Here is a 25948-nt window from a genome sequence, read left to right as displayed (position 1 = left end):
AGTATATAGTTCTCATGCCCCCTCCCCCCATCCTTTTTTTTTTTTTTTTTTTTAAGAGAGACAGGCTCTTGCTCTGTCATAGCTCACTGTAGCCTTGAACTCCTGGGCTCAAGTGATCCTTCCACCCCAGCCTCCCAAGTAGCCAGGACTACAGGTGCATGCCACCGTTCCCAGTCAATTTTTTTTAAACTTTTTTTTTTTTTAAGAGACGGAGACTTGCTATGTTGCCCAGACTGGTCTTGAACTCCTGGCCTCAAGCAAATCTCCTGTCTCAGCCTCCCAAGTAGCTGGGATAGTGAGTGACCATGTCTGGCCCATGTGCTTTTATAGGTTGACTGCTGACGCACTTTTAAGTGCTGATCACTGATCCAAACACCCTATCGATGAAAGTCAAAAGCTTCCTTAAATTCCAGGATATTTGCTTGTTGAACAAATGATAATCTACATCCCTAAGGTTTTGTAACAAAACTATTCTCTTATATGATATGCTACATGGAATACCAATATTCTGTGTATACTGAATACAATAATAAAGCAATACTTTATTGTTGCATATTAACGTTATTAGTATTTCTTACACTTACTGTTAATCAATGAGATTAACTCACAGTGCACATGTACATATTAAAGCCATCGAAAAGTTCAGAAGTAACATAACCTGTTTATGTGATAATTTTCCAAACGTATTTAGGCTTGGATATCGATTGACATCTGAGAGTGCAGAACACAATTGAGACAAATGCTGACACAGTTAGGATAGTCTAGATCTCTGTCATACAACTACACAGTATTTTTCATGAATCGGACTTTTCTTAGTTTGCATTTTATAGTCAAATAAAGAAAGGGAATCTTTATTTTCTAGCCTTTTCACCCAACCACATGACCCAGATATAGCCAAGCTCGTTAAACCAGCTGGCTTCATTCATAGTACCTGTGCTCATGAAACATAAGAATCCCAACACTTCACCAAATCCTAGTGGCATTAAAGGAATGAAAGTGCAGGAGGCACAACATAGAAGCTGATTATCAGAGAGGAAATGAATCACTATTGCCAGAAAGTCTATCCATCTTTAAAAAAAAATAATAGTTGTATTGAGAAATAATTCACATGCCATAAAATTCATCCTTTTAAAGTGAACAATTCAGTAGTTTTTAGTATATTCACAGAGCTGTGTGACCAACACCACTAGCTAATTTTAGAACAGTTTAATCACCCAAAGAGAACATTTTCCCCACTTCCTCAGCTCCTGGCAACCACTAATCTACTTTCTGTTTCTATGGATTGGCCTATTTTGGAAATTTCATATAAATAGAATCATACAGTATGTGGTCTCTTTTGTTACTGGCTTCTTCCACTTAGCGTATTTCAAGGTCATTTCATGTTGTAGCATGTATCAGTACTTCATTCCTTTTTTTGTAGCCAAATTATTTTCCATTATGTGGATATATAACATTTATTTATCCATTCACCAGCTGATCAATATATGGGTTATTTCCACTCTTGGCTATCACGAATAATGCTGATATGAAAATTTGCATACATGTTTTTGGGAGACATGTCTTCATTTCCCTTGGCTATATTCCTAGGAGTAGAATTATTGAGTCATATGGCAACACTATATTTAACATTCTGAGAAACTGTTAAAACCCTTTTCCAAAGTGGCTTCAAAATTTTACATTCCTAGCAGCAATGAATGAGGGTCCCAATTTTTCTACATTCTTGCCTACTAACTTGCCATTGCTAAAGTCTCTCTTTTTTTTTTTTTTAGCCATCCTTAGTGGCTGCCTGCATACCTTTTCACAGAAGAAAATAACTATTAAATGTTAATGATTAAAGTATGTTATTCATGGTTTAATTTTATGGTTTTAACTTAAGACTTCCTAGAAGGTTTGACTCTTGCAACAAAAGGAAGGACGGAGAGAAAAAAAAAAAAGTGCTCTCCAAGGGAAAATTACCTCATTGGTTTTGTCCTCAGTGCTGTCTTTAAACTCTCTATAGTTTTACTTCTCTCTTCTTCTTCTTCCTTCTCTAAAGCCAGCAGAGATTTTCTCTATGCAAAGAAAACAGAAGTTACTTCTTCAAATTCTATTTTTTAATTACAGTGCAAACAAGACAAACCTACAGATTATTTGCTACTACCACTTTAAATATAAACAATAAATCTATGAGTAAGTAAGTTAAGTCCTTCAAATTTTAAATAAAGCTTTAGGGAAAAGTTTAGAAATCTTAGTAGAGATGATGTTGCCCAAATGTTTGTATAACTATTCTATAATTACCCTTTGATGTAGATACTACTATTTGTATTTGATAGAAATAAGACTGAACCTGTAGTTGAATACAACATTCTGGCAATTAAAGATAATACTATCACATTATTAAAAACAGGAGGTGGGCAGCAGTCCTCCCACGCTATCATTCCTATTCCTCAGCCAAAAAGTGTGATCAAGACCAAAGGGATTTTGTTACATCAAATTATTTTTTAAGAAGAACAATTCATTTGGAGCTATTACTAGGATAGACAATTCCTTCAGAGTAAATGCTTAACTTCTAGAAATTATTCAATATCATTTAGAAATCAGGATACGGAGTGTGTGTGTGTGTTTCTACCCAGGGATCTGCTAGAGCAGTGCTTCTCAGACTTTAATGTGTATATGAAAATCACCTGAGGATAATGTTAAACCGTGGAGCCCGGTTTTGTATGTCTGGGGTGAGGTCTGAGAAGTTGCATTCCTGACAAATTTCTAGGCAATGCTGATGCCGCAGGAGCAAGGTTCTATGTAAGACTGTGGTTGTTATTATAAAATTGTGAATGCCAGTAAGGTGTCTAGTCCTTTCCATTCCCTTTGACTCTGTGATCACCTGGTTGTACTAAAGTACCCCCAGTCTTATGACTCCAGGATCCTCCACTCATGGAGCTCCTGGTCCCTTTTCTTCATCCTATTCTGAACACATGCTTGTCTAGTTTAATCTTTTTACCTATTACAAATTCTGATAGAAATGCTTGGCTGGGAAACAGATTGGGGTGACTGTACTGAAAAAGAAAAGCTTGATTCATATCCATGGGTCTCAATGACCCAGTCTTAGCCTTTCTTTCAGGACCATAAATCATCAAGGGTGACAATCAATAGAATCAGCATTAAGTAACTAAATGTTAACTAAAACCTAAATATGGTTTCATAATGAGAAGAGTAAAGGTCAAAGCAAAATAAATATACCAGTATCATTTATGGCAACTGAAATAAAACCCAGTAGTTTTTCAGTTTTTAAAATCTTGTTATTGTTTCTGTAAAGTTGTCCTCTTGCTGGTGATGCTCATGGACAGCTGTAACCAGAGGATGGTGAGGAAGGAAGCTGGGTGCAGAGACAGCCAATGAATTCTCCCAAAGCTCCCAGAGACCCATCCCCTGGAAAATTCACACAAATCCAGCCAAGAACATTTAATCTCCAATGATACAACTGAACTCATTTGGACTCTTATGAAATCACTTTGAATCTGTAGCTCAGAACCAAGCCTTTTATGAAGATCATTCCTTGTTGCTAAGCTTAATGACACAAAACTATCCCCAAATTAATGACTACACATTTTACTGTGGGTCACTAGTACAAATAAAACTGCACGTATTTATCCTTTTAAAAATCTTGGGGAGGGCGGAACATATGAATAGCAGCAGTCTATATTAAGCTTCTCCATACTAGAGTTGGGAGATTTATGAAATGTCAAAGAAAATTAAATTGGAACTTCCTTTCCCAATACTGTGTAAAGAATATAACCTTTCTCTCAAAACAGAAGAGACTACAACATTTTCTATGTGTGATATATTTTCTATGTGTGATACATTTTCTATGTTCAGATTTGGTTCTGAGGTTATATTTATTGTGCTGAGACAACTCAGGATATGTAGCTGAAGTTGATGTTCTAAATGTGACTTTTCAAAATAAAATAATTTATACAAAATTTAAAGCTTTCAAGCCTGACATTTAGGAAGAAGGTTTAATTTGCAGCTTTTAGTAGATAAGGGAGATGCCTACATTTCTGAAGATGACTACTATGCCAAATATCTAGTATGTACAGGCCTTGTGGAGGCTTCTTTGAATGCTCTATGCACTTACTAAACACGTGCTCACATGAGAAGCAGACAAAGGACAAAGTGCATCCTTGCAGAGGGTCTTTTTGTCAAAGCTGCTGAGGTGTACATTGGAACACGCAGGTCTGACAGAGATGCACAAATGTGGCCCAGAAGTCATTCCTGCTGGGAGTCTGGAACTTAGCTCTCATTTGAATAGTTTCTTTGGTGGGAAATCAATAAGCCAGCCCACTAAGCATACTGAACTTCACCTCACAGTCTTCTTCCTTGAGAAAGCATGGAGAAGCCACATATAAAGAAAGCCGAGGTCCTTCTAGATGTTAGGCCGCACTCCTTTATTATACTATTTTTCACTCTTTAAAAGTCAACAGATCACTCGGGGTCCTTTAAAGAACAAAGCATTCTTGTAATGAGGCTTACATAAAGTAATTGAACTTGTTCCACAAAAGGCTGGCTTCACAGACTAGTAAGTGCTGCAGTTCTCAATCTGGACTGTTTATCAGACTCTTAAGGCATTAAAGAAAACAGATGCCTGTACCATCTCAGAAAAGTCAGCCTTGCTAGGCCTGGGGGTGGGGAGAAGGTGGGATAACCAGGCCTCTTTCACATGCCACAGGGTTTCAAAAACTGAATTAGTGAGAGGCAAACTGGAAAGGAGTCTTTGGGCTCAGACAGATAGGTTTAAATTCCCAATTAGATGACCACCTCCTAATTAGATAACCTTGGGCAAGGTAACCTTTCTGGAGTCGCAGACTCCTTATTTATAAATAGCATTTACAGCATAGGATGCTGGTGGGACCTCAAATAACATATAAAGTGCCTGTTAGTTACCCTGCTTGTCATGTAGTAGTTGCTGCTGATTCTGCAGACAATGGGTGATGACAATGTGGACAAACACTCCTTCAAGAATGCCCTAAGCAGAGAACCAAAGAGTCTAGCTGCTGGGCCATGAAAGGATTTGGAGGACTTGTGTGCCTTTCCATGGCCCCAGGTACAATATTTCAGGACTTCTGCTGTGTGTTATCAAGAATTCTCCAGTACAGACATCATAGTGATTAGCCAGAACTATGTATGCAAGGCGGTGGTGGCAATCAGAATGTTGAGAAAAACAGAAAACCCAGCATAGGGTTTCTGGTCTCATCAGATCTCCTTATTTCCTGAAGTATGCAGGAATTTTGAGGCCTCATTAATTCATGGACCATTAATGCCTTTTACCTTTGACCCTGGAAAGATGCTGGCTCAGTCCTAAAAGGAACATTAGAAAGCTTTCTTAGGTGTTTGACACAAAAAGTGTAACAAAGTCACTGACAATTTAATAGACTTGTGGTGCTCTTGGGAAGGATTTTGGATTAGGAACCAAACACACAGCAGTTAAAATGTAGATCACTCAAGAATGTGGCAAAGAATTGTCCAAGGAGCTGGATGGAGGAGAGAGAAGGCTCTTAAAGGAGGGCCACATGTTGGCACATCACGGACCCTGTAGCACACAAATGAGCCAACTCTACTCCAGACAAGGCAGGGGTAAAGTCACTAAAGGACAAATTAATCTAACTGTCCTATACTTGAAGAAAGGAAAAATCCACATAGAACTTAGTATTTCCCCATTTATAGAAGGGAATTCATTAACAAATAAGCCACTTCTCTTGTTAGATAACAAATAATGCAGATTTAATTAGAAAGAGAAACAATTCTTTTTTTCCTAACAGCCAGGAGCAAGAATTCAGAAAAGAGCCTTTATATGCAGGAAATATAAATGGCTCCAAATTATTATTGCTTAGGCAGATGCACAGAAAATCCCCGGTGGTCATCACAAATCTCATGTTCTGTTGGCATATTCACACAAATGCTGAGATCACCCTTTTCTCATCTTTGGCATTGTGTGAGATGCCTTGAATAAGGATTTGGTGGTTATTTTCTGTCCATTTCTGCTATGTTTTTAGATTAGAAACCCTTGGGGAAAAACTTACGTAGTTTCTTCTACAATTTTTATATATACATATATATATTAAACAGGCTGTTTATTATTCATTGTATGACAACAGAAGAAGCATCTTCTAAGAAAAAAGCTAAAAAAGAGGAAGTTACTAAAAGTCAAGACCTCTAAAAGTTTAGGAAACGTGTGAATGACTCACATATTCTAATCAGTTTTTAACTATTCCAGCAGCAGGAAAATGTTATGAGACCATTTAAAATGCTTGTTTTGAGTGATAAGAAATTTATTCTCCATAAAAAGGGAAGGCAGGAAGGAGGTAGAAGAAAGTATTCTCGAAACTATCATCTACTTGCATGTTATAAACATGAATATAACAGACTGACTCTTAAAATCATGAGTGTGCCCACTGAGACAAAGACTGCATTCTACTGTGGGCAACCTCTAAATCTTACCAGCAGGGATGGGATTTAAGCTACTAAGGCTCAAAGGTCGATGACTTATTTTCTGCTGTGAATTTTAGCTGTGATGAATAGGTGTCCCTCAAGCTGCTGGCAATGCTGACATCACAGACATCCATGCACTTAGAATTCATATTTTAGGCATTGAGAATATATATTAAGCAATTACTGAACCAACAATTCATGTACTAAAGACTTTCCAAGGACATCTCAGCACTACCATTATGATGCCTTTTCATTAAACCACTTACTTCATGAATTCCTGACCTATTATATGAGTAAAAGAGTACTTGGTCCCCTGTAAAATCAAGAAGCCAGGAAATAACCAAGTTCTCAGTAAGAAAGAGAATGGGAGGAATACAGTAAAAAAAAAATCGCTTAATCATATTATTTTAAAATGGTATTAACTTTTAAAATAGTGTTGCCATAACCAAGCTGCAAGTGACTGGTAAGAGCAATTGCAAGTTAAAGTTGAACACAAGCCAGATTTCAGACTACATTTTCACTTACAACATTAAACTCAATTATATTTTAGTGTGTGCTGATTTTATTTAAAACATACTGGAAAAATCACTTTGCCAAGTATCCCTCCTACCCTCTTTCCTTTCCCCAGCATGGAATGTTTAGGATGGAGTTTGGAAAGGTACTGACATTTGGTAGGTCATACTCAATCGAATTTACTGTGCAACTGTGTACTTTGTACTATACTTGCATTTTAAATGATGTGTCAAAGAACATAAAAGTCTACTTACAGCAGCCATGGAATTGAGCTGATCAATGTAGAATTCAGGCCAACTTGTAGCTCCCTTGTTTTCTTCTTGGTCCTAAAAAGGGGGGAAAAAAAGTGACATACCACCCAACATACACACACAGCACCTAGACACACATCCGACTTCCAGAGCACCCAGACAATGACCCACTCAAGCCTTGAGAAGACACAAAGGTATGACATATTTATTTTTAAATGTTGGCTTTAAATGATCGGACTGCCTACTTGACTAGGGTGGTCTTCCCACCTCAATTTCCACAAAGAATGCTGAAGTGCGAGTTAGGTGTAACAAGGGGACGTTTTCTGAAGCATGGATCAAGAAGAATTTAAGTGGTGTAAAGTTGTTTTCCTTCAGGGGCTATGTCACACTGGACAGTACTGTTAGACTACACACCTGGATGGAATCCATGAGAGAAGGAAACTTGCCTTAAAGGTGACCATAGGATTCAGCCAGTTATTAACCAAACTTTTCCCGTGAGTGTATTCAGACTCCAGCAGGCAGTAAAAACTTGAAGAAGGGTTTCATTTGATGTGGCAAAAAGTAAGTACTGCTTCAGATGAAGAGGTAGAAGAAGAAAGCCTGACACTGAATGGAAGGTAGTAAAATGAACTCACATTAGTCCGAGGCACAGCCCTCATGCTGTGACAGCTTAGGAGTTTTGATAGAAAAGGTAGTGCCTCTGAGTGGAAAAGAACTGAAACCCAAAGAACTCAGGCACCAATTCCTAAACTGTCCCAGCTAGCCTTGCCTCTTACAGAGCAGGGTGACCTGGAGCCAGTCCCTAAGCTCCCCAGGGCTTCTGTGGATGGGAGATCTATGCCAACCTGAAGCGGAATCTCAAAAATAACAAAAAAAAATCAGTTATCAGTTGGCTGTGGCCTCTGCTCCACCTGAACACTGAGCCCAGCAGAAGATGGCACTGTGGTCAGGGATTTCTGTTTGCACATCTATGTGGCTGCGAGTCACTTGTGTGATCAAACAGACCCAAAAAGGAAAATTTTGGTTCTTTAGCTTCACATTCAAAGAGCACCTGAGGACAATCGATATCCCATCCCAGTGGAGAAGATGCTGTGCCATGTACACGCAGCTGCTGTCTCATAATGAAGTAGTGACTACCTCCTATGTTTTAACATCTCTTTTAGTAGAGCTCTATATCCTGATGTCAGAATCCCAACCCTCAGGAGAGTGGTTTCAAGGTGGGGCATTTAATTTCAGTCCTATACTGTGCCTCGAAAAAACACTTTCTGTAAGCAAATCTTTCCAGACAGGTCTACACAGGTGGAATAAAAGAAATGTAATTTCAAAACTATTTTTTAAGTAGTCACAACAAGGGGGCAAAGTCGCTTACAGTGCCTTAAAAGCTGGCAGTAACTGATACCTCAACTCAGGCAGTTGTGTGAATTTCATCTGGAGATTGAACAAGCCAGATGATGGGGACTAAGGCTACAGCAGAGGCTTTGAAGTTAGACTGGATTACACTCCCATAGTTTCAAAACATTTAGGAAATCTGATGAGTTTTTAGAAACAGGCCTTGATTATACTTTAACATGTTAATAAAATAGCTATAGTGGTAGTATAAATGCTAAACCCTTCTTTCCTCTTAAAAGGGAGTATTAAAATTAGCAAAATCCCACTCTTACCAATGTATTTAACAAGCCAAAACTCACAGTGATATTCAATGGTATTTGAACCTATAAAACGAAGTAGAAGGTGCCAGATCTCTCCATTCCCCCAAAGTAGGGCAAATTTCCAAAACTAAAACAAAATCAAGTCGCATGTCTGAGGTCCCACAAGAGCCTGTCTGTTGTAAGCTTAATATTTAACAGTTACAGAAGAGAGATCATTCTTGAAACTGAAGATTGGTACATAGAGAGAAGTCTACAGTTTGGAAATGTTTTAATAATGCAAATAGATTAACAGTACATGTAGATACTGTCATCAAAATAAGGGGAAGAAGGCTTCATTTTTATTTCACATGCCTCAGTGCTGAGAAAACCAAACAAGCTAAAGTATGTGAATGTTTCTTGTAAATGTACTAATGTGATCCTCAAAGTTCTGAATTTGGGCCATGTATCTCCAGTTTCCACTGTGCAATACTGGTCCCTGCATACAGATATGTGCTGCAGGAGCCATGTGAAACTCCCATCTCTGAACCAAAACTCTCTCCTCCTCCTTCGTGAGGCGTTAAGAGTCTGTAGCTCTGTAGAAACATAGGCCAGAAGGAGATGAATGCAATTGTTCTCTGGCAGGAGGAGAGGAGAGGGGGGCTCTGAACATTAATTTTATTATTTCTCTAATCCAACTCTTCTTTTTACCTTAGGAGGTTGATAGACACCTATAAGAGAATATTCATGGACAAGATTTCCTGCTGGATGCAATTCACCTTGACACTTCTTGCTCTCAGCCTGCACTAACTACTGTTTTAACTTCTGTTCTAGATTGTATACTTTGCTCCTATTATCCCAAATTCTGTGAATGGGAGAGCCCTTCGCCAGAAAAGAGAACTTGTACAGTACAAAGTGCCTTAAAGAACACTGACTTTTGTTTTTTTAAACATCCAACTCTTTTAAAAGATAAAGAAATACACAGTCTTTCTAGTTTCACCTTATTTCCAAATAGCACATTTTTCATTCCAAATTTCTGGTCAGTAGCTAGTAAAAAATTCTAAGAGATCCTCTCTCATCCTCTTTAAATGCATTATTTTTCTCAACATCACTTTGCCTATAAGAATAAATTTTACATTGTCTCTTAGTTCTCCTTCTTACTGAGGTAGACATTCACAGCTATTTCTGGGACTTCACTATCATCTCTATCACCTCCAAGATGACTGTGATACACTTCTCTCACCACCAATAGCATTTGAACCCTTAGTTACTCACTAGCTGTGTGACTCTTAAGTAACCTCTTTGTGACTCAGTTTTAGTTTCCTTACCTGTGAAATAGGTGCCTGCCTCCTCATAGCATCTTTGCGAGAACTTAAAAAGTTACTACAAATAAAGCAAGCACTGGGAAGAGTATACACAAAACACGCTCAATAAATGCTAGCTCTGACGATAATGATACTGTTCCAGAGTCTCCCGTTATGGCCATTCAGTATCCTTGTAACTGGGACTGTAAAAATTACAGCAACCAGTTTGGAAGTAAATTTTGCTAGTAATTGTTCACATTTAAAATCCATATAGCCTTTGCCCCTGTAAGTTTACTTTCAGGAATTTAGCCTAAAATTACATATTCACACTTGCACAGATATATAATCACGAAAATTTTTCACTACAGCACTGTTTGAATTAACAAACGATACAAAGGGGAACAAATATATACAGAGAGGGGCTAGGTGCAGTGGCTCACACCTGTAATCCAGGCACTTTGGGAGGCTAAGGTGGGAGGATCACTTGAGACCAGGAGTTCAAGATCAGCCTGGGCAACACAGCAAGACTTCATCTCTCCAAAATAAATAAATAAATAAAACAATTAGCCAGGCTTGTTGATACAGGCCTGTAGCCCTAGCTACTCAGGAGGCTGAGGTGGGAGGACTGCTCGAGCTTAGGAGTTCACCAGCCAGGGTGACATAGCAAGATCCTATCCTCACACACAATAAAGAAAAGACAAGTAAATATATTGTTGGGGAGAGAATGTTTCAGAATATCATCTTTCCCATCTATAGGGAAAAATATGTATACACTACACACAAACATTTCCAGAAATATTTAAAAAACTTAACAATGGTTACCTCTGGATAGCAGAAGTTTTTTTTTTTTTTTTTCAAACTTGTAAACTTCTATATAATGTAAATTTTTATTTTACCAAGAACATACACTATTTTTACAATTAAAATAGAAGTTAAGTTCTAAAGCATTATGCACGGTCAGGACAACAGCTTTCGTCTGTCTGATGTTCAGGGTGACATGGAATGCATCAAGACCCTTTGGCATCTGGAATGTCTCTGTCCTCCACTCCTGGGGCACCCCTCCACCTCCCACGGCAAATAATTTAAACCATTTCTCTACTAATTGTCTTCTCTTACTGGATTTCTATTTTTAAAACTCACCATAACCTCAATATCAGCTGTTTATGCAGAGAGAATATCTCTGATTTGGGACAAGATTTGTATACCCAAAGCATGCTAAAATGTTCAAAATATCTACACTCATATACTTAGAAATCTGTGTGACAATTTCTTGGTAGCAGCTGAAGTCTTCCATTGATATAAGTGAGACTCAAAATACAGTTAGAAAATTAAGTCTTTAAAGAAGAATAACTTCTTCTGAAGTTAGCACAGGACATTTTCTTAATAGGGTCATTTCCCAAATAATAATATAAAAGTATGTCAGAGAATTTTTTTTTTTTTTTCAGTTTAAGATGCTCTTAGTAAGGCCCGAAACAAGCTATGCAAAAGGTCAATCAATTGTAAAGGACATGCTCTGCGGTTGTTCACTAGACCACAAATCACAGGCTGAAGCAAAATTCATTTGGCCAGCTAAAGCCATAAATCTCTATGTGTGCTGTTACGAATCGAGGAGGTTCTTAGATAGTATCTGTCAAGGAAGAAAGACACACTCTTTAACTGTCTAGACTGGCTGAAACTCTTCTAGCAATGTATAACAATACCATCATCTCAAATATAGTGGAGATATACTAAGGCTTAACCAAACAAATGTCAACAGCAGGAGTATTGTTTCAGTATGACACAAAGTAAATATTATTGTGATCATTTTCATTACAGGAGAAAGGCAAATAATTGCTAATAAAAACTTGTTCTCTTTGCAAAGAACATGCTTTTAGAAACTTCAAGTGAACTGTAATCATACATAGAATGAAAAAATTCTATCCATTGTTAATAAGCAAAATAGTCACCTTGTTTATTAATTTGTCTCTACTGGTCAGGCACGGTGGCTCACACCTGTAATCCCAGCACTTTGGGAGACTGAGGTGGGTGGATCACTTGAGGCCAGGAGTTCGATACAAGCCTGGCCAAATGGTGAAACCCCATCTCTACTAAACAAACAAACAAACAAACAAAAATTAGCTGGGCATGGCGGCACATGCCTGTAATCCCAGCTACTCAGGAGGCTGAGGCATGAGAATCGCTTGAACTGGGAGGTGGAGGTTGCAGTGAGCCGAGATCGCACCACTGTACTCCAGCCTGGGCAACAGAGTGAGACCCTGTTTCGAAAAAAAAAAAGAAAGAAAAAATATGTCGCTACTATTCTAGGTAAACACCAGTCCAATCCCATACACTAATGAATACAACAAACATTAAGTAAATTCACTTTACCCCTAAAGTTTATAAAGAAACCTAGGCAGAAAAGAGCAGATAGGCCAAAATAGTTTATTCTGTTAGGTTATGTCTCCATGATGTGTGGCATCTAAAAGAACTCTTAAGTTAGAGAACAGGTGCCAACATGAGACCAGGTCTAAGCAACAGGGAAAGAGGAGCAGAGAAGATGAAAGATGTAAAAATATTTGTGGGAGGCCTTGCTAATAATTTCTGCTAACTTCCCCCTCTGGCTCATAACAGTATAAACAGCATCTTCTCGAAGATGGCTATGATAAAGTGTGGAACAATCTGAAACAACCAAGGGTCGCAAACTTTTCCTGTAAAGAGCCAGACAGGAAATATTTTAGGCTTTGCAGACCACACAGTCTGTTGTAACTATTCAACTCTGCCATTGTGTAGTACGAAATCAGCCACAGAGAACACTTGAATGAATAGGCAATGCCACATTTCAATAACACTTTCTTTACAAAAATAAGTGACTGGCCAAATAACCCCATGGGCCATAGTTTGTCAACCCCTGTGAGCTAGATTAAGCTTGGCTCTCAAGAGGGCTGGATTATATCAAAATCCTAACTTGGTTACCAACTATTTTTCATGCATCAAGCTGTAGCTATAAATTAAGATAAGCTCATAAAGTGCTTGGAATTTGCCCAGTAACCTGAACTTTTTCTAGAGAAGCAGTGACCTACCATGCCTGTGAAGTGTACCTTCTTGCCAAGCTCACTGCTCCTTGAATCTATCTTTAATCCTACTTTTTGAAAACAGCATAGCATCATTAGGTTCTTTAAATCCTGACATCTGCCCCCAACTCTTTCCATCTTACTCTTCCTTTTTGGGGCAAAAAAGTAGTAGGAGATTTAAAACTTGGAGTTTGGAGACTTGCTTTCCTCACTCCCTCCAATACCTAACTTTAACCTCTGGTGGTGGGCAAAACTATATTCTATATCTGAAGTTCGCCAAAAGAAGGGCAATTGGTTTCAGAAAATAATTCCTGTGTTGTCACATTCCAAGATAGCCATGTGGTCGCTGGGACTGCCATCCTGGTTACATTTTTTGGCTACTGCCACAATTATATATCAAGTACGTCTGTTGCCAAAATCCGGTTGGGCCCACACAAAGAATGATTACAGAACAGTGGCTTCTTCATCTGCCAGGAAATCCAACACCTCCTCCTAAGCCTCAGAATGTCAGTCATTTTTCTGGAAAGACTGAATGATGACTTGCAATAACAGTGGCTTTCACATGTAGCAGGAGAAATCATGGAAGAAAGAGTAAACTTTCTCCATTATTCCTAATGTTTTAATAAAACATATGCATGTTTTTAAGCAAAGCCATCATAGGATTATACAACTGGTCTTTGACCTTAGAGACAACCTGGGCTGAGTTTCCTCTCACAGGGGTCCCTTATAAGGTTACCAGCAGGTGATCCACCATCTGCTCTTGAGAAGGCTTCCAGAGGTCCACAATCTTCTGGGACTAGCACTCTCATGAACTGTGAAAAAATTCACCCGACACTGAATTGACAGATGTCTCCTTGTAACTTCAAGCACTTGTTGGCCTTAGTTTGGTCCTTGGGAACTGCATGGAATAAGTCTAATCTCTCCTATGAACAATGACCCAGCAAATATTTAAACAACTTGAATAAAGTGATTATATCCTTCCCAAATCTTCCCTTTTACAAGCCAGAAATTCTCTACTGGCTGTATAACACAAGTTTATCTTCCTCAATTAATAAACAAATCTCAAATTTTCCATAAATTCATCATACCCTCATGTCCATTATTTGCAGGGATAACTTTAACAAACATAACTAAGCTCCTATAAAAGGACTATTTTCACATATTTGTATTAGTATTCACAGTTCTATACAAACTCTACTGAGAGGGAAGATTTCTATCCAAAATGTCTCTCCAAGAAGAACAGAATAAGCTCTCACTCTCCTGATAACATTATCTCACAGATAACATTTATGACTTAGAATAAAAGACATGTCATATTAAGTGGAGGGAAACATGTATAGTCCTTGCTTTATTAAGTATACATATTTTAACAAAGTTGGTCATAAACTAAATAGCAAAATGGGTTTTCTCATTATAAGACTGAGGATGCTTTACCTCTAAAAAATAAATCTAAGTTAACAAAATTGAAACTACATGAATAGGACCTTGACTCACCAGCTGTTAAGAAATTTGGAGGGGCATTTAAGTCCCTTTAGAGCGTTATTTTTCACACCTCCAGATGACTTTGGCTATCTCCGCTATTCTCCTGTATAACCATCCATTCACATAGGAATTTCTTCCATGTATGCATATGAAACCTGATACCTCCTCTGACCCTCAGGGCTCTGCTCCTTCCTTTTCTTTGGTTTATGCACGTAGAAAGACTAGTTGAGCCAATAAAAAATGCCACGTTTGCCCCAGAGAAAGCCTCTTGCTACCATATCACGTATTCAAAAATAAAATATACTTGAGGATTTCAGATCACTTAGAATCAGCTCCCTCTTTATCAATTCTCTAAATTTAAAATTCTGTATTGGTAAAGAATAATTTTTTAAAAGCATGGCATGAATCCATGTCAAATATTTTACTAAACTTGCTAATAAATGAGAGAACTAGGAAGATGTTACAACTGGTTCAAAGGAGAACCCAAAGAGTAGACTTATGATAAGCATCATGATATTTGAAAGAGTTTACAAACAGATGCAAAACTGGCCAAGAGGGCAACAGTCAATTGTATCAGACTCAATTTGCCTATCAGGGATAAGAACCATTGGAAGTGCTATCAGGTTTTTAAAACAATAATTTACAGATTTGTGAAAGAAGCTTGAGACAAAAGTAGAGATGACTCTGAAGAGTGCTATAGACAGGGTATTTAGTCTATCTGATATTTACTCCATTTCACTATAAGTGCAGCTTAGCAAAATAAAAGATGCATGACTAGTACTTCCTGGTTGAAGAAAACACAATCTATAAAGGTATAATGCAGAGGCCACACTGCATGACTAACACTCTGCTCTAGACTCCTCGCATCTAAATTACCTAAATGCCCAGGCTTGCCCAAAGCTCTTGCTCAAGAACATTTATTCCATTCTGACCATTACACATCAATTCTCTCTATTTCTGTTGCCCTGCCTAGGCTGCATGGTATGGTTTCTATCTGTGCGTCACTGAGTCTCAAACTTGAGACCACTGAGCTCCTGACCATTCCATTCCATCTCCCTTGGAAGGGAGCACTTGGTCCTCTATCTCCCTCAGGAATTTGTTGGTTAAGTATTTGGGGTATGACTAAGTCTTCCTGCACTATTGATTAAAAATAAAAAATAAAAATAAAAAAAAGCTGTGAACTCAGTGAGGTTAGACCCTCCAGCCAGAAAAGAGGCTATACTCAACTGCTGCTCCCTAACAGTTTGGTCTAGAGCTGGATGCCATGTTAGAGTAACACACAGTCTACTAAACCTCCCAAAGACATGGCAGAATTTTAAAATCTAAATACTTGTGTAGACAGCCAAACTCTGTGGCAGCATTAATACTACACTGCTAAACATAGGGCTTCTCAAGGGCAGGATAGGAGCAGAACTGTTTTCACTAAGCTCATATCTACAATGCTGAGTGGAATCTAAAATGACATTTGCTTTCCTTCTCATTCCTTTACTCATCTAACAAATATTTATTGAATTCTATTATATAATGAGCTAAGCACTATTCTGGGTGTTGGAATACATGAATAAAAGAACAAAGTTCCCTGCTTTCCTTGTGAGTGATCCCTGAGACAGACTTAGCAGTTCCTAGACTTACACATTTCTGAACTTTAGAGTTGAGAGGTTCTGAGAAGATTCCAAGTTGACTCCGACAATAGGTTCTAATTCTTTGCAAGTATAGCTGCAAAAAAGTATGCCTATTTAAATACTTCACTCTCTCTGGTCATCATGTTAAAAAAAAACAAAAAACAAAAAACAGTCAAGTGTTCGTTAACTCTCCTGCCTTTTTACTAAGCCCTGGTTTTTACCAATGCATCTTCTAACTTCAAAGTAAAGATACAGTGCAAGCATTCCTGAATTCCCCTGGGAAAAATCCTTTGAGACATTTCCCTGATAGCACAAAATGTCACATTAATATTTTCCATATATCACAAACTTTATTTACACTGGTAAAAATCATCGGAGCTTCTGAATGGCCTGAATGAAATAGCACACAGCTATTATTTTTGTTCCCCCCAAAATCACACACCCAGAAAAGCAAGAGAAGAGTGCCACTTTACAGAGACCTAGTCACCCTGTGGGGAAAAGCAGCAAACAGAAGAGCAACAATATCACCACATTTCTGTAAGAGTTCAGGAGCCCTCTGCTCCAACACCTTCTTTCCTGAACAAGCCTCAGCTGACTTTACAAGGAGTTGTGGGGTGGTTAGAGGGGATGTGGGGGAATACATTTTATGTGCACCTGGTGTATCTAAGAAAGCAGCCACAAGCCTTACCTAGAACTAAGAACTGAGATTTTACAGTCCACTTCCCAAACTATGAGACACTTACTTTATATATTTTAACAAGTCATTACTTTGGCAAAGCACTTCACAGCATGGCATATGACTGAAGCCTAAAATTCTCAATCAGTACAACTCCAACATCTGAAACCAATTTGTATGACAACTCCCCCTCAGTTTGATGGCAAAGAAAAAGAAATATTCTCCAATTATTATTTTCAGAAATGATACAACCCCACTTTTCCCTGCAGGCAGGCACTGTGCCTATGACACAACAGTGTACAATGACATAAAACAAATTATTTCTACATAGCTTATTAAGAGCCAAATCTTTGATCCACATGTGTCACCATGGAGTGCTACAGACCCAGGTACAATGTGGTCCAGTTGGTTTGTAAATTAACATATTTGGACACACACTGCTAAACCCTTATGTAGTGTGCAAATTCAATCAGTGGTGTCAATGGCCTTTGCTGCCTCACATCTTGCTACCACATTTGTAGCTACCAAACCCACCTTTCAGAATGTCATAAAGCAGGTTTTGATGTTCTGGAACCAGCCCATGGGAAAACAATCAAAGTGTGTTTATGATTTGCAATATAATGTTTAACACAAGGCTATAACAAAAGAGGACCCTTTGGAAAAGAGTAATTAAGCTAAAAGGAGAATCGGGGTTAACAGTAAGCACATAAGGGCATATTTCATTCAGGGATGCATCCTCAGAATAAGAAAACAGTGCTGATGCAAACCCCGAGGACAGTCAGAACTGCATTTCTAATTTTAGACCATTGTAAACTCTACAATGTACTCCTGAATTAATGACAGCATTTGTGGCAAAAGAAAGAAAGAAAAGCACTAGTTAGAAGATACCACTGTATCAGAAACATCTCAATACGGAGACATAGGGAAGTACCTCTTAGAAACTGAGAAAACAAAATGCTTTTCCTTATGTATGGGGACAAATAAAAGGATACTGCACAAGTCAATGTTGCTCTGTACCACACTGAAGAATAACAGAATTTAAGACTGTAACTTAAGGGTGGTTATTCTTTGGTAGACTCTACTGTAACCATTTCTAGTGCCACAAGTTACCAGGTTCCTAAAGTATAAGGAGTTTTGAGAATCCCAAATTATTAGTGGCACATTCTAATATACAAGAAGCTCAAAGCTTCTCCCTACTCTACAAAGAGGAGGAATTCTGAAATGTATCAAGAACGAAATGATTCAATAGTATTAGGCGTGCTGGAACTATTAGTGAAAAAATAAATATACATAGGAAAGACACAGGAAAAGTGTTTTTGTTCCTCTTTGATATACCTTCTAAAGGGGCTATTTCTTTCCATATTGATGTCTTTCATAATCCTATCTCCTAGAGTTGGAGTTGGTGAAGTCAGGCAGCCTTGGGGCAGTCTTTCTGTGAAAATATGGGCCATACCACTTGGAGAGTCAGCTGAGAACCAGAGGGAAGCTCAAAGGAAAGACAGCATGGAATATGCTACTTGAATCTGATCATAATCTAGTGGCAAGAGGAGCTTTCAAGGACAGGGATAGCAAATATTTCCCACATAAGCCACATTCTCCACCATCTGTCATGGCAGATGCTGCTATTTATCTTATTTTATTTTATTTTAGAGACACAGTTTCACTCTGTCACCTAGGCTGGAGTACAGTGGTGCAATTTTGGCTCACTTCAACCTCCTCCGCCTCCTGGGTTCAAGCAATTCTCGTGCCTCAGCCTCACGAGTAGCTGGGATTACAGGCACACGCCACCATGCCCAGCTAATTTTTGTATTTTTAGTAGAGATGGGGTTTCGCCACATTGGCCAGGCTGGTTTCGAACTCCTGACTTCAACTGATCTACCTGCCTCAGCCTCCAAAAGTGCTGGGATTACAGACGTGAGCCATCACACCTGGCCGTATTCTTACTGAGATCATTCATAACCTCTGAATGTTTCCCAAAGTGCTCCAGGCATCCACCCCCAGTTGTTCAGAGCTAGCAATCAAAATAAACCTTTATGTCAGTTTTGCTTGAGGTTATTGGTACTCCATTGCTAACCAGGGCAGGAAGCCACAGTTCTAAGGAATGCTGTAACAAAAGGTGTGCACCAATCTAGCACATCTAGTGTGCTGTATGTCCCTTGAGGGACCACTGGGGTGGTGGTAACCACAATGAACAGCTACTTGTGGATTCTCAGACGTGAGATACACATCAGAGACTATTTACTCAGATGACTGAAACTATTTGCTCAGGATCTCTAAAGAAACTCACTGTGAGTTCCACAGGACACTACAGGAGTTCATTTTCATGCCTAGTGAAATTCTGTACTTGCAGATTGAAGAATTTTGGAAATAAAATGGAGCTATGCCCTTGTTCCTCAACACGCACAGGCAAGGTGTTCCAAGGGCCTTGCACAGTCACATTTAGAATTTTGGTTCCACCAGAGTACTGTTGATAAGCATTCTGTGACAACCATGGATGGCTCCAAGACAGTCACGGACTCCAACCTCAGCAACTGACACACAGCCAAATTTGTCCTGCACCAGAGCTGTTAAAAGGAACCTGCTTAAGAATAACTTAGGGGCTGGCTGGGCATGGTGGCTCACGCCTGTAGTCCTAGCACTTTGGGAGGCCAAGGTGGGTGGATCACCTGAGGTCAGGAGTTTGAGGCCAGCCTGACCAACATGGTGAAACCCCATATCTACTAAAAATACAAAAAGTTGCCAGGCATGGTGGTGGACACCTGTAATCTCAACTACTCAGGAGGCTGAGGCAGGATAATTACATGAACCCAGAAGGCGGAGTTTCCAGTGAGCCGAGATTGCGCCATTGCACTCCAGCATGGGCGACAGAGTGAGACTCCATCTCAAAAAAAAAAAAAAAAGAATAACTTGGGGGCCAAAGATTGCTGTTCTGTGGCAGTCAAGAACCACTGTCCTCCAGGACTGCCATCCAGAGCTTACGTTCCAAGTCTCCTCCAGGAATTGGAGCCAAGACAGGAGCATTCTTCCCACTGCGCAATACCAATGCGGGCATGAGTGACAAGCCCTGAGTGAATGCTGAGGGAGTGGATTCTCTAGCCCCCACTTGAGAGGGAAAATGAGAGCTCCACAGGACAAACTACCCTCACGCTCTCCACGACTCCCCATTAATTGGGTTGTCCAACCAATCTGTCTTACTTTTTCTCAGCTGTATATTGCTAACTTATTTTTGTTATGGTTGGACTACAAGTGAATACAAACACAAGGACATTCTCTTCCATTCTCTTCCAGCCTGGTGTTCCTCAGTTACAGGGAATGCAAGACCTTGAGTGAAGGGGTGTTACTCACTAAAGAAATACAAGTTTGGGTTAACTAAAGTGCTTGGATATTTTGGAATTGTTTCAAATTTTGGATTTTTTTCTTTCAGATTTTGGAGTATTTGCAGTATACCTACCTGTTCATCTTTCCTAATCCAAAAATCTGAAAATCTTAAATCCAAAATGTTCCAAAGAGCATTTCTTTTGAGAGTCATGTTGGCACCCTCTTTAAAAGTTTTAGATTTTAAAGTTTCAGATATGGGATACTCAACCTGTAGTAGAAAGCACAAGGAGAGATGGATCCACAAAGCAGACACATTTTTCACTGGTTTTATAATTCTGTGAAGAACAAAGTATTTACAGGCTAAGAAATCAACAACCCCCAAATCCACAAACTGACTTGTCTGTAGAAATGAGCTCAAAATTTAGGAATGGGGGATAGACAGCAAGTTAGACCTCTCAACTTCTGAATATCCAAAGGAATCAAGGAAGAGGAGAGAGTCTCAAAATTTTTATAAAAAAATGCTCAAGATAAAGTTGCTCTGGCTAGAGGAAGAAGGGGCTGATTGTGTGAGTTCAGCAACAGTCTATCTGCTTGCTTGTGCAGATGTGCTGATTCTGCACCTGCACTATAGTCACCAACCAGGGAAGTGGCAAATGCCTCAGAGGAACTTCCTGTGTTCAGTGATGGCATGTATCAGTCAAGAGCTTGCTAAAGATGGAAACACAATTTGCCTGGTCTGGAAATCAGGATGCAAAGAGGTCTAGATAAAAGGAAGAGTAAACTGTACACAGAACAAACCAAATAAATATTGAGCGAATTGTTCATCTGAACAATATGAATATTTGAACAATATGAACAATTCACTCAATATTTATTTGGTTTGCTCTGTGTAGGGTTCACTCATCTAGACCTCAATATACTTGTAATATTTTGTACTTTTGTATGGCTTTGCATGTATTTGAATAGAATACTTTTCATTTTCTAAACCTTGAGTTTTTGTTTTTAATGAGCACTTTATATTACAGTTATTTTTACATCAATTTGATTTGAGAGACTCATGGGGAAAAACTGAAAAACTTTAATGACAGTTTCTTATACTGGAAACATTTAAACTTTTATAAAATGATTGATCAGAGCAATGAGATATTAGTTTCCTTCCCTCAGACAGTATCAACTCTTCACATGGCTGACAACTAATTCACTGCAGGTGTAAGTTATAGCCATTTTGAAGAGCAATTAAAGGTGAAAATGTTAATATCAAACAACTCAGTAACTACATGTTTAGGTGTCTATTCTAGATAAACTCTTGAACATATGCACAAACATGTTCATCACAGTATTTTTTAAACAGTAAGAGAAACTGAAAACAAGCATGGTCTAATGGGGATAAAAATAATTAAACTGTGGCATGTTCATAAAATGGAATACTATACAGCAGTTAAAATGGAGAAATAGCATATATTGTTTAGGAATAAATGCACATGGAGTTAGGCTATAAATATATGGATAAGTAAAAGACAGAAACAAAAACCACCTTCAGAAGAGCAGTCACCTTTGGGCTTCAACTATATTTATGTTTTATTTCTTTTTTTAAAAAAATCTGAGGTGAATATGGTAAAATGTTATTAGCATTTGTTAAATATGGGTATTTATTATATTCTGTACTTTTTTGTACATTTAACGTTTTCACAACAAAAATTAAATAAACAGAAAGCAATAGTTTATCTCATGAATTGAGAGGAAAATTGTCAGAGGTTAGTTTTTTCTTTTAGAAATTTTCAGAGTGTCAATTTATTGGAACCTAGAATAGTTGCTCTGGTAATTAGGTTTAAGACTTCTAATAATAACATTATCTCCAAATGTGCTGAAACGTTATTTTATTATCTTCCTGACACTGAAGTTTTGTTTTGTTCACTTCAGAAATAACACAGCTAGAATGCACTATTGAATTACAATGCTGCAACTTTGAGCAAATTTCATGGCTTAACAGGGTATTTGTAAATCTGGCTCACTCCAACCTAGTAACTTATTTGTAAAAATTGGCTTACTTAATGAAATATTTTTGTGTCGGGTCCTATAAACAGATTTTCCCCCATTGCAAACAACAGCAGCAGCAATGTTTTCATCAAAAAATACTTTTATTTCAAAACTGAAGATATTCATCAACCACCTGCCTTTTCTAGACAGCAGAGTAGAATTTAAATTTTATTTAAAAAGTAGCCAAACTCACACATACCCACTTTCCAGACTTGACTTCAGTTGGTGTTGACAACTGCCTGCCAAGCAAACCCACTCATGTGAGCTCCTCCATGGGCTACACCTAGTCAGTAGCATGCTGAAGGACTGTGGAGGGCACGTGGCTAAGAGGAAAAAAAATTCAGTGCAGGCTGACTTTCTCTGGACCGGAGACTTCCCTAACATAAATTAAGGGTGTTCCTTAATTCTGGAAATCAGGTCCAGGGTCCCACCCAAAAGCCAACGGACTGCATTTTGTTCACCACTGCCATAGAACTTTTGCCAAATGAGTCCTCCTTTTACCAACTTCTGGTGCTAAGCATAGTGACTTTCTCGGTCTCTTCCCTTATCTATAATAGAACCTCCTAACTTACTATTTCTGCCTCTGAAATATCCTGCAGTTTAACACTTTTGAAATTATCACTATTGGTCTGAGAAAACCAGACATCAACATCACTCAAGAAAATGGAGATTAATCCCAGGTCAGCATATGGGTGAATAAGCAGAAACTCAGTTCATACTACTATTACAAGCATAGTCATCACTGTTACCATTGACTATGACAATAGCTAATGTTACCATGCCTCCAAGCTCTCTGATAAGTACTAAATCATATTATCTCATTTAATTTTCACTACAACCCCATAAAGTTAATCTCATTTTACAGAAGAGTGAGAAATTAGAGAGGTTAACATGCCCCGGGTCACGCAACTAGTAAATGGATATATCCTCCCTTCTAAGATTACTTTTTAGATGGCTTTTAACTATGTAAAGTATTTATTTGGCTTCTATTTATCTTAGAAAAAATTGTATTACACATACATCATACTATAGTTTGGCACAATTATGAGGGACAAATGTAATTCAGGAAAGCTACATGAAGATCCCTGGATTGAAAGGCTTTTGGAGAAGATCCATCCCCAAAGAGGACACTACAGAACCAGAATGTTATATACCCCAACAGATGGCTCCAAAAGTTTGTCCACAATTTTGCAGATTTATTCAATTCTCCATGCACCAAAGAGAAAAGACAGCTAATCTTTTGGTTCAGCCTATGAGTACATTCACTTACTGCTGCTTTGTTAAGGAGAATGAGCATCTACTGAGAAGCAACATTTATGAAAATGCACACACTGTGAGCACAGGACCATTCTGGATACACAAGGCAGGGGTGGTTGTAGGGACACAGCTGGAATGACACAAGTGGTAAAGCTGAGAGGAAAACAAAAATAACGCCCAACACTGGTATCATTAAACAAAGGAATTAGAGGAAGGAGGCAAATAAATATTCAAAAACCAACTGCCTTTTGTTAGACTATAACTTTTTACTCTTTTGACTGTCAGAGGCAGAGAATCTTTGAACAGTATTTCACACTTCATATCTAAAATTTGGTGTTCATTTTAATAGTGCTGACTTTTGCAATAAAGAGGGAATAAAGAAAGGAAATGGGTCACTAGCTTTGAGATTATAGCACTTAGGAATGCAAGGGCAATGAGAAACATGGCCTCAATGGGTTTCTGGGCAGAAAACCGAGGGCATCTCATCAGGACCGTATCATTATGTTTTCAGAGTCACTGCCTAAATAGGTAAAGGGTGCTAAAAAACTGCGTGGTTTATGGATTAATCTTTGTTTTACTCTCTCTGGGGAAGAGTAAAAAGTGAGAGACAATGAGAGAGAGAGATTGAACTGGACAAAGAAAAAATATGCCAACAATGTCTTGACAACACAAGCATTGGCTGCATTTTAAATATTTATTTTTTCCTCCTAATTTTAATGGAAATATGTGGTGGCTTTGTAAGATTCAAGCTGGCTAAGCTGAACCACATCCATTGAGACAGAGAGAAACAGACCATGTCCCAGTGGTCCCGCTTCTCTGGCTAAAACCTAATAGAAAATACATTGCATGTATTTTTAAACAGAGCAATTTTATTTTTTGCAACCAGGAAAAACTACTTTAAGGTAAGAGGGAGAATAATATGCTTCATAAAATTTGGAATCACCCACAATCTAAGCTCACAATTATTTTTCTGTCCACCTACCTCTTTATATACACTTTGGCAGACATTTGGTTATACTAATTACAAAGTTTTACACATTAGTCCCCCCCTTATCTGCAGGGGACACATTCTAAGACCCCCAGTAGATGCCTGAAACTTCATATTGGATAGTGCTGAACCCTATATACACTTTTTTCCATACATACATACCTATGATAAAGCTTAATTTGTAAATTAGGCACAGTAAGAGATTATCAAGAATAATAATAAAAGAGAACAACAATGACAATAGACTGTAACAAAAGTTATGTGAGTGTGGTCTCCCTTTCTCTTTGTCAAAATATCTTACTGTCCTGTAGTCACCTATTTTTGGACTTCAGTTGATTGCAGGTAAGTGAAACTGTGGAAAGCAAAACCACGGATGGGAGGGGATGAGACTACTGTATCTTTTTAAAAATCTTGCCATTACACACTGAGCAGATTCCCACGTCATTAAAATTTCTTTAGAAACATGACTTTTCACTGGCTACAAGATGCTCTGCTGTCTGCATGCATAGTATGACTATGGCTATAGTGTAGCTATACTTCTCTAAGTTGCTTACAGTCATTGGCTTTTAGAGACAACATTGCCAAAAACTTTCTCACACATAATTCCTTTTCTGCATCTCTTATCACTTTCTAGAAGAGGAATGTTCCAAGCTCTGGACACACATTACCAAATGGCTTTGGCCAACATCTGCAGGCCAATGTTCAAAATGTTGGTCAACCAGTATAACAAGGGGATCCATGAATAATAAGACCAGTGATGCTGTGTGGGAACAGGGCAGTGAAGTTCCTGGCTGTGCCATGCTGGGAGTTAGCCCTTCAGTCCTTAGAATCCTAGGGGAACACTGGTGGGCCCTTGGGAGAAGGGCCAGATTGGCAAGGTGGTTTTTACTGGGAGGGCTTGGGGCAGCTCCTGTTGACCAAGTGGAATTTGGTAATATTTTGACCAATAATACAGTTTCACTGGAGCATATCCACTGAACCAGTAGATGGAGTTTCCATCTGACTCTCTCTTTCTCAGAATAAACAAGCTTCAATTATTTTAGTCTTCCCCTGCACTGACTTCACTGTTCAAAAGTTCAAGCCTTTTACAGATTTCCTAACAGGCTCTACAAATTGTGTTTAGTAAATATTAGATTCGGTCAATAGTCTAAACTTGACCTTTGAAGCAATGGCAAAAGGGATAGAGAACAAGATAGAAATCAAAAGGGAAAGTGTACAGTACATGTGAACACAGCTCAAATGTTGAAAAAGGAGCCGGTTTCTAGATGATGGGATCAAAGCACAACATCAACTCTCACTGCTGTAACCAATGGTGGGTCAAAGTGGTGAAGGAATGGTTGTCTTGGTCACACATACCCCTAGA

General features: G+C 38.5%; 1 protein-coding gene across 2 annotated transcripts in view; it reads right to left on the bottom strand.

Annotated features, from left to right (window-relative positions):
• Window positions 1–25948, bottom strand: part of DAAM1 (dishevelled associated activator of morphogenesis 1) — a 181078-nt gene that overhangs the window by 48760 nt on the left and 106370 nt on the right. For both annotated transcript variants that reach the window (XM_011961911.1, XM_011961910.1), the window contains 2 exons: window positions 7230–7301; window positions 1957–2051 (listed from right to left, as the gene is read on the bottom strand). In XM_011961911.1, coding sequence (XP_011817301.1) covers window positions 1957–2051; window positions 7230–7301 — 167 coding nt within the window. The remainder of the gene's footprint in view (window positions 1–1956; window positions 2052–7229; window positions 7302–25948) is intronic.

Source organism: Colobus angolensis, unplaced genomic scaffold (assembly GCF_000951035.1).
Source record: "Colobus angolensis palliatus isolate OR3802 unplaced genomic scaffold, Cang.pa_1.0 Scaffold57, whole genome shotgun sequence".
NCBI classification, from domain to species: domain Eukaryota; kingdom Metazoa; phylum Chordata; class Mammalia; order Primates; family Cercopithecidae; genus Colobus; species Colobus angolensis.
The sequence above is the reverse complement of the archived record's forward strand: the minus strand, read 5'-3'. Positions and strand labels throughout refer to the sequence as shown.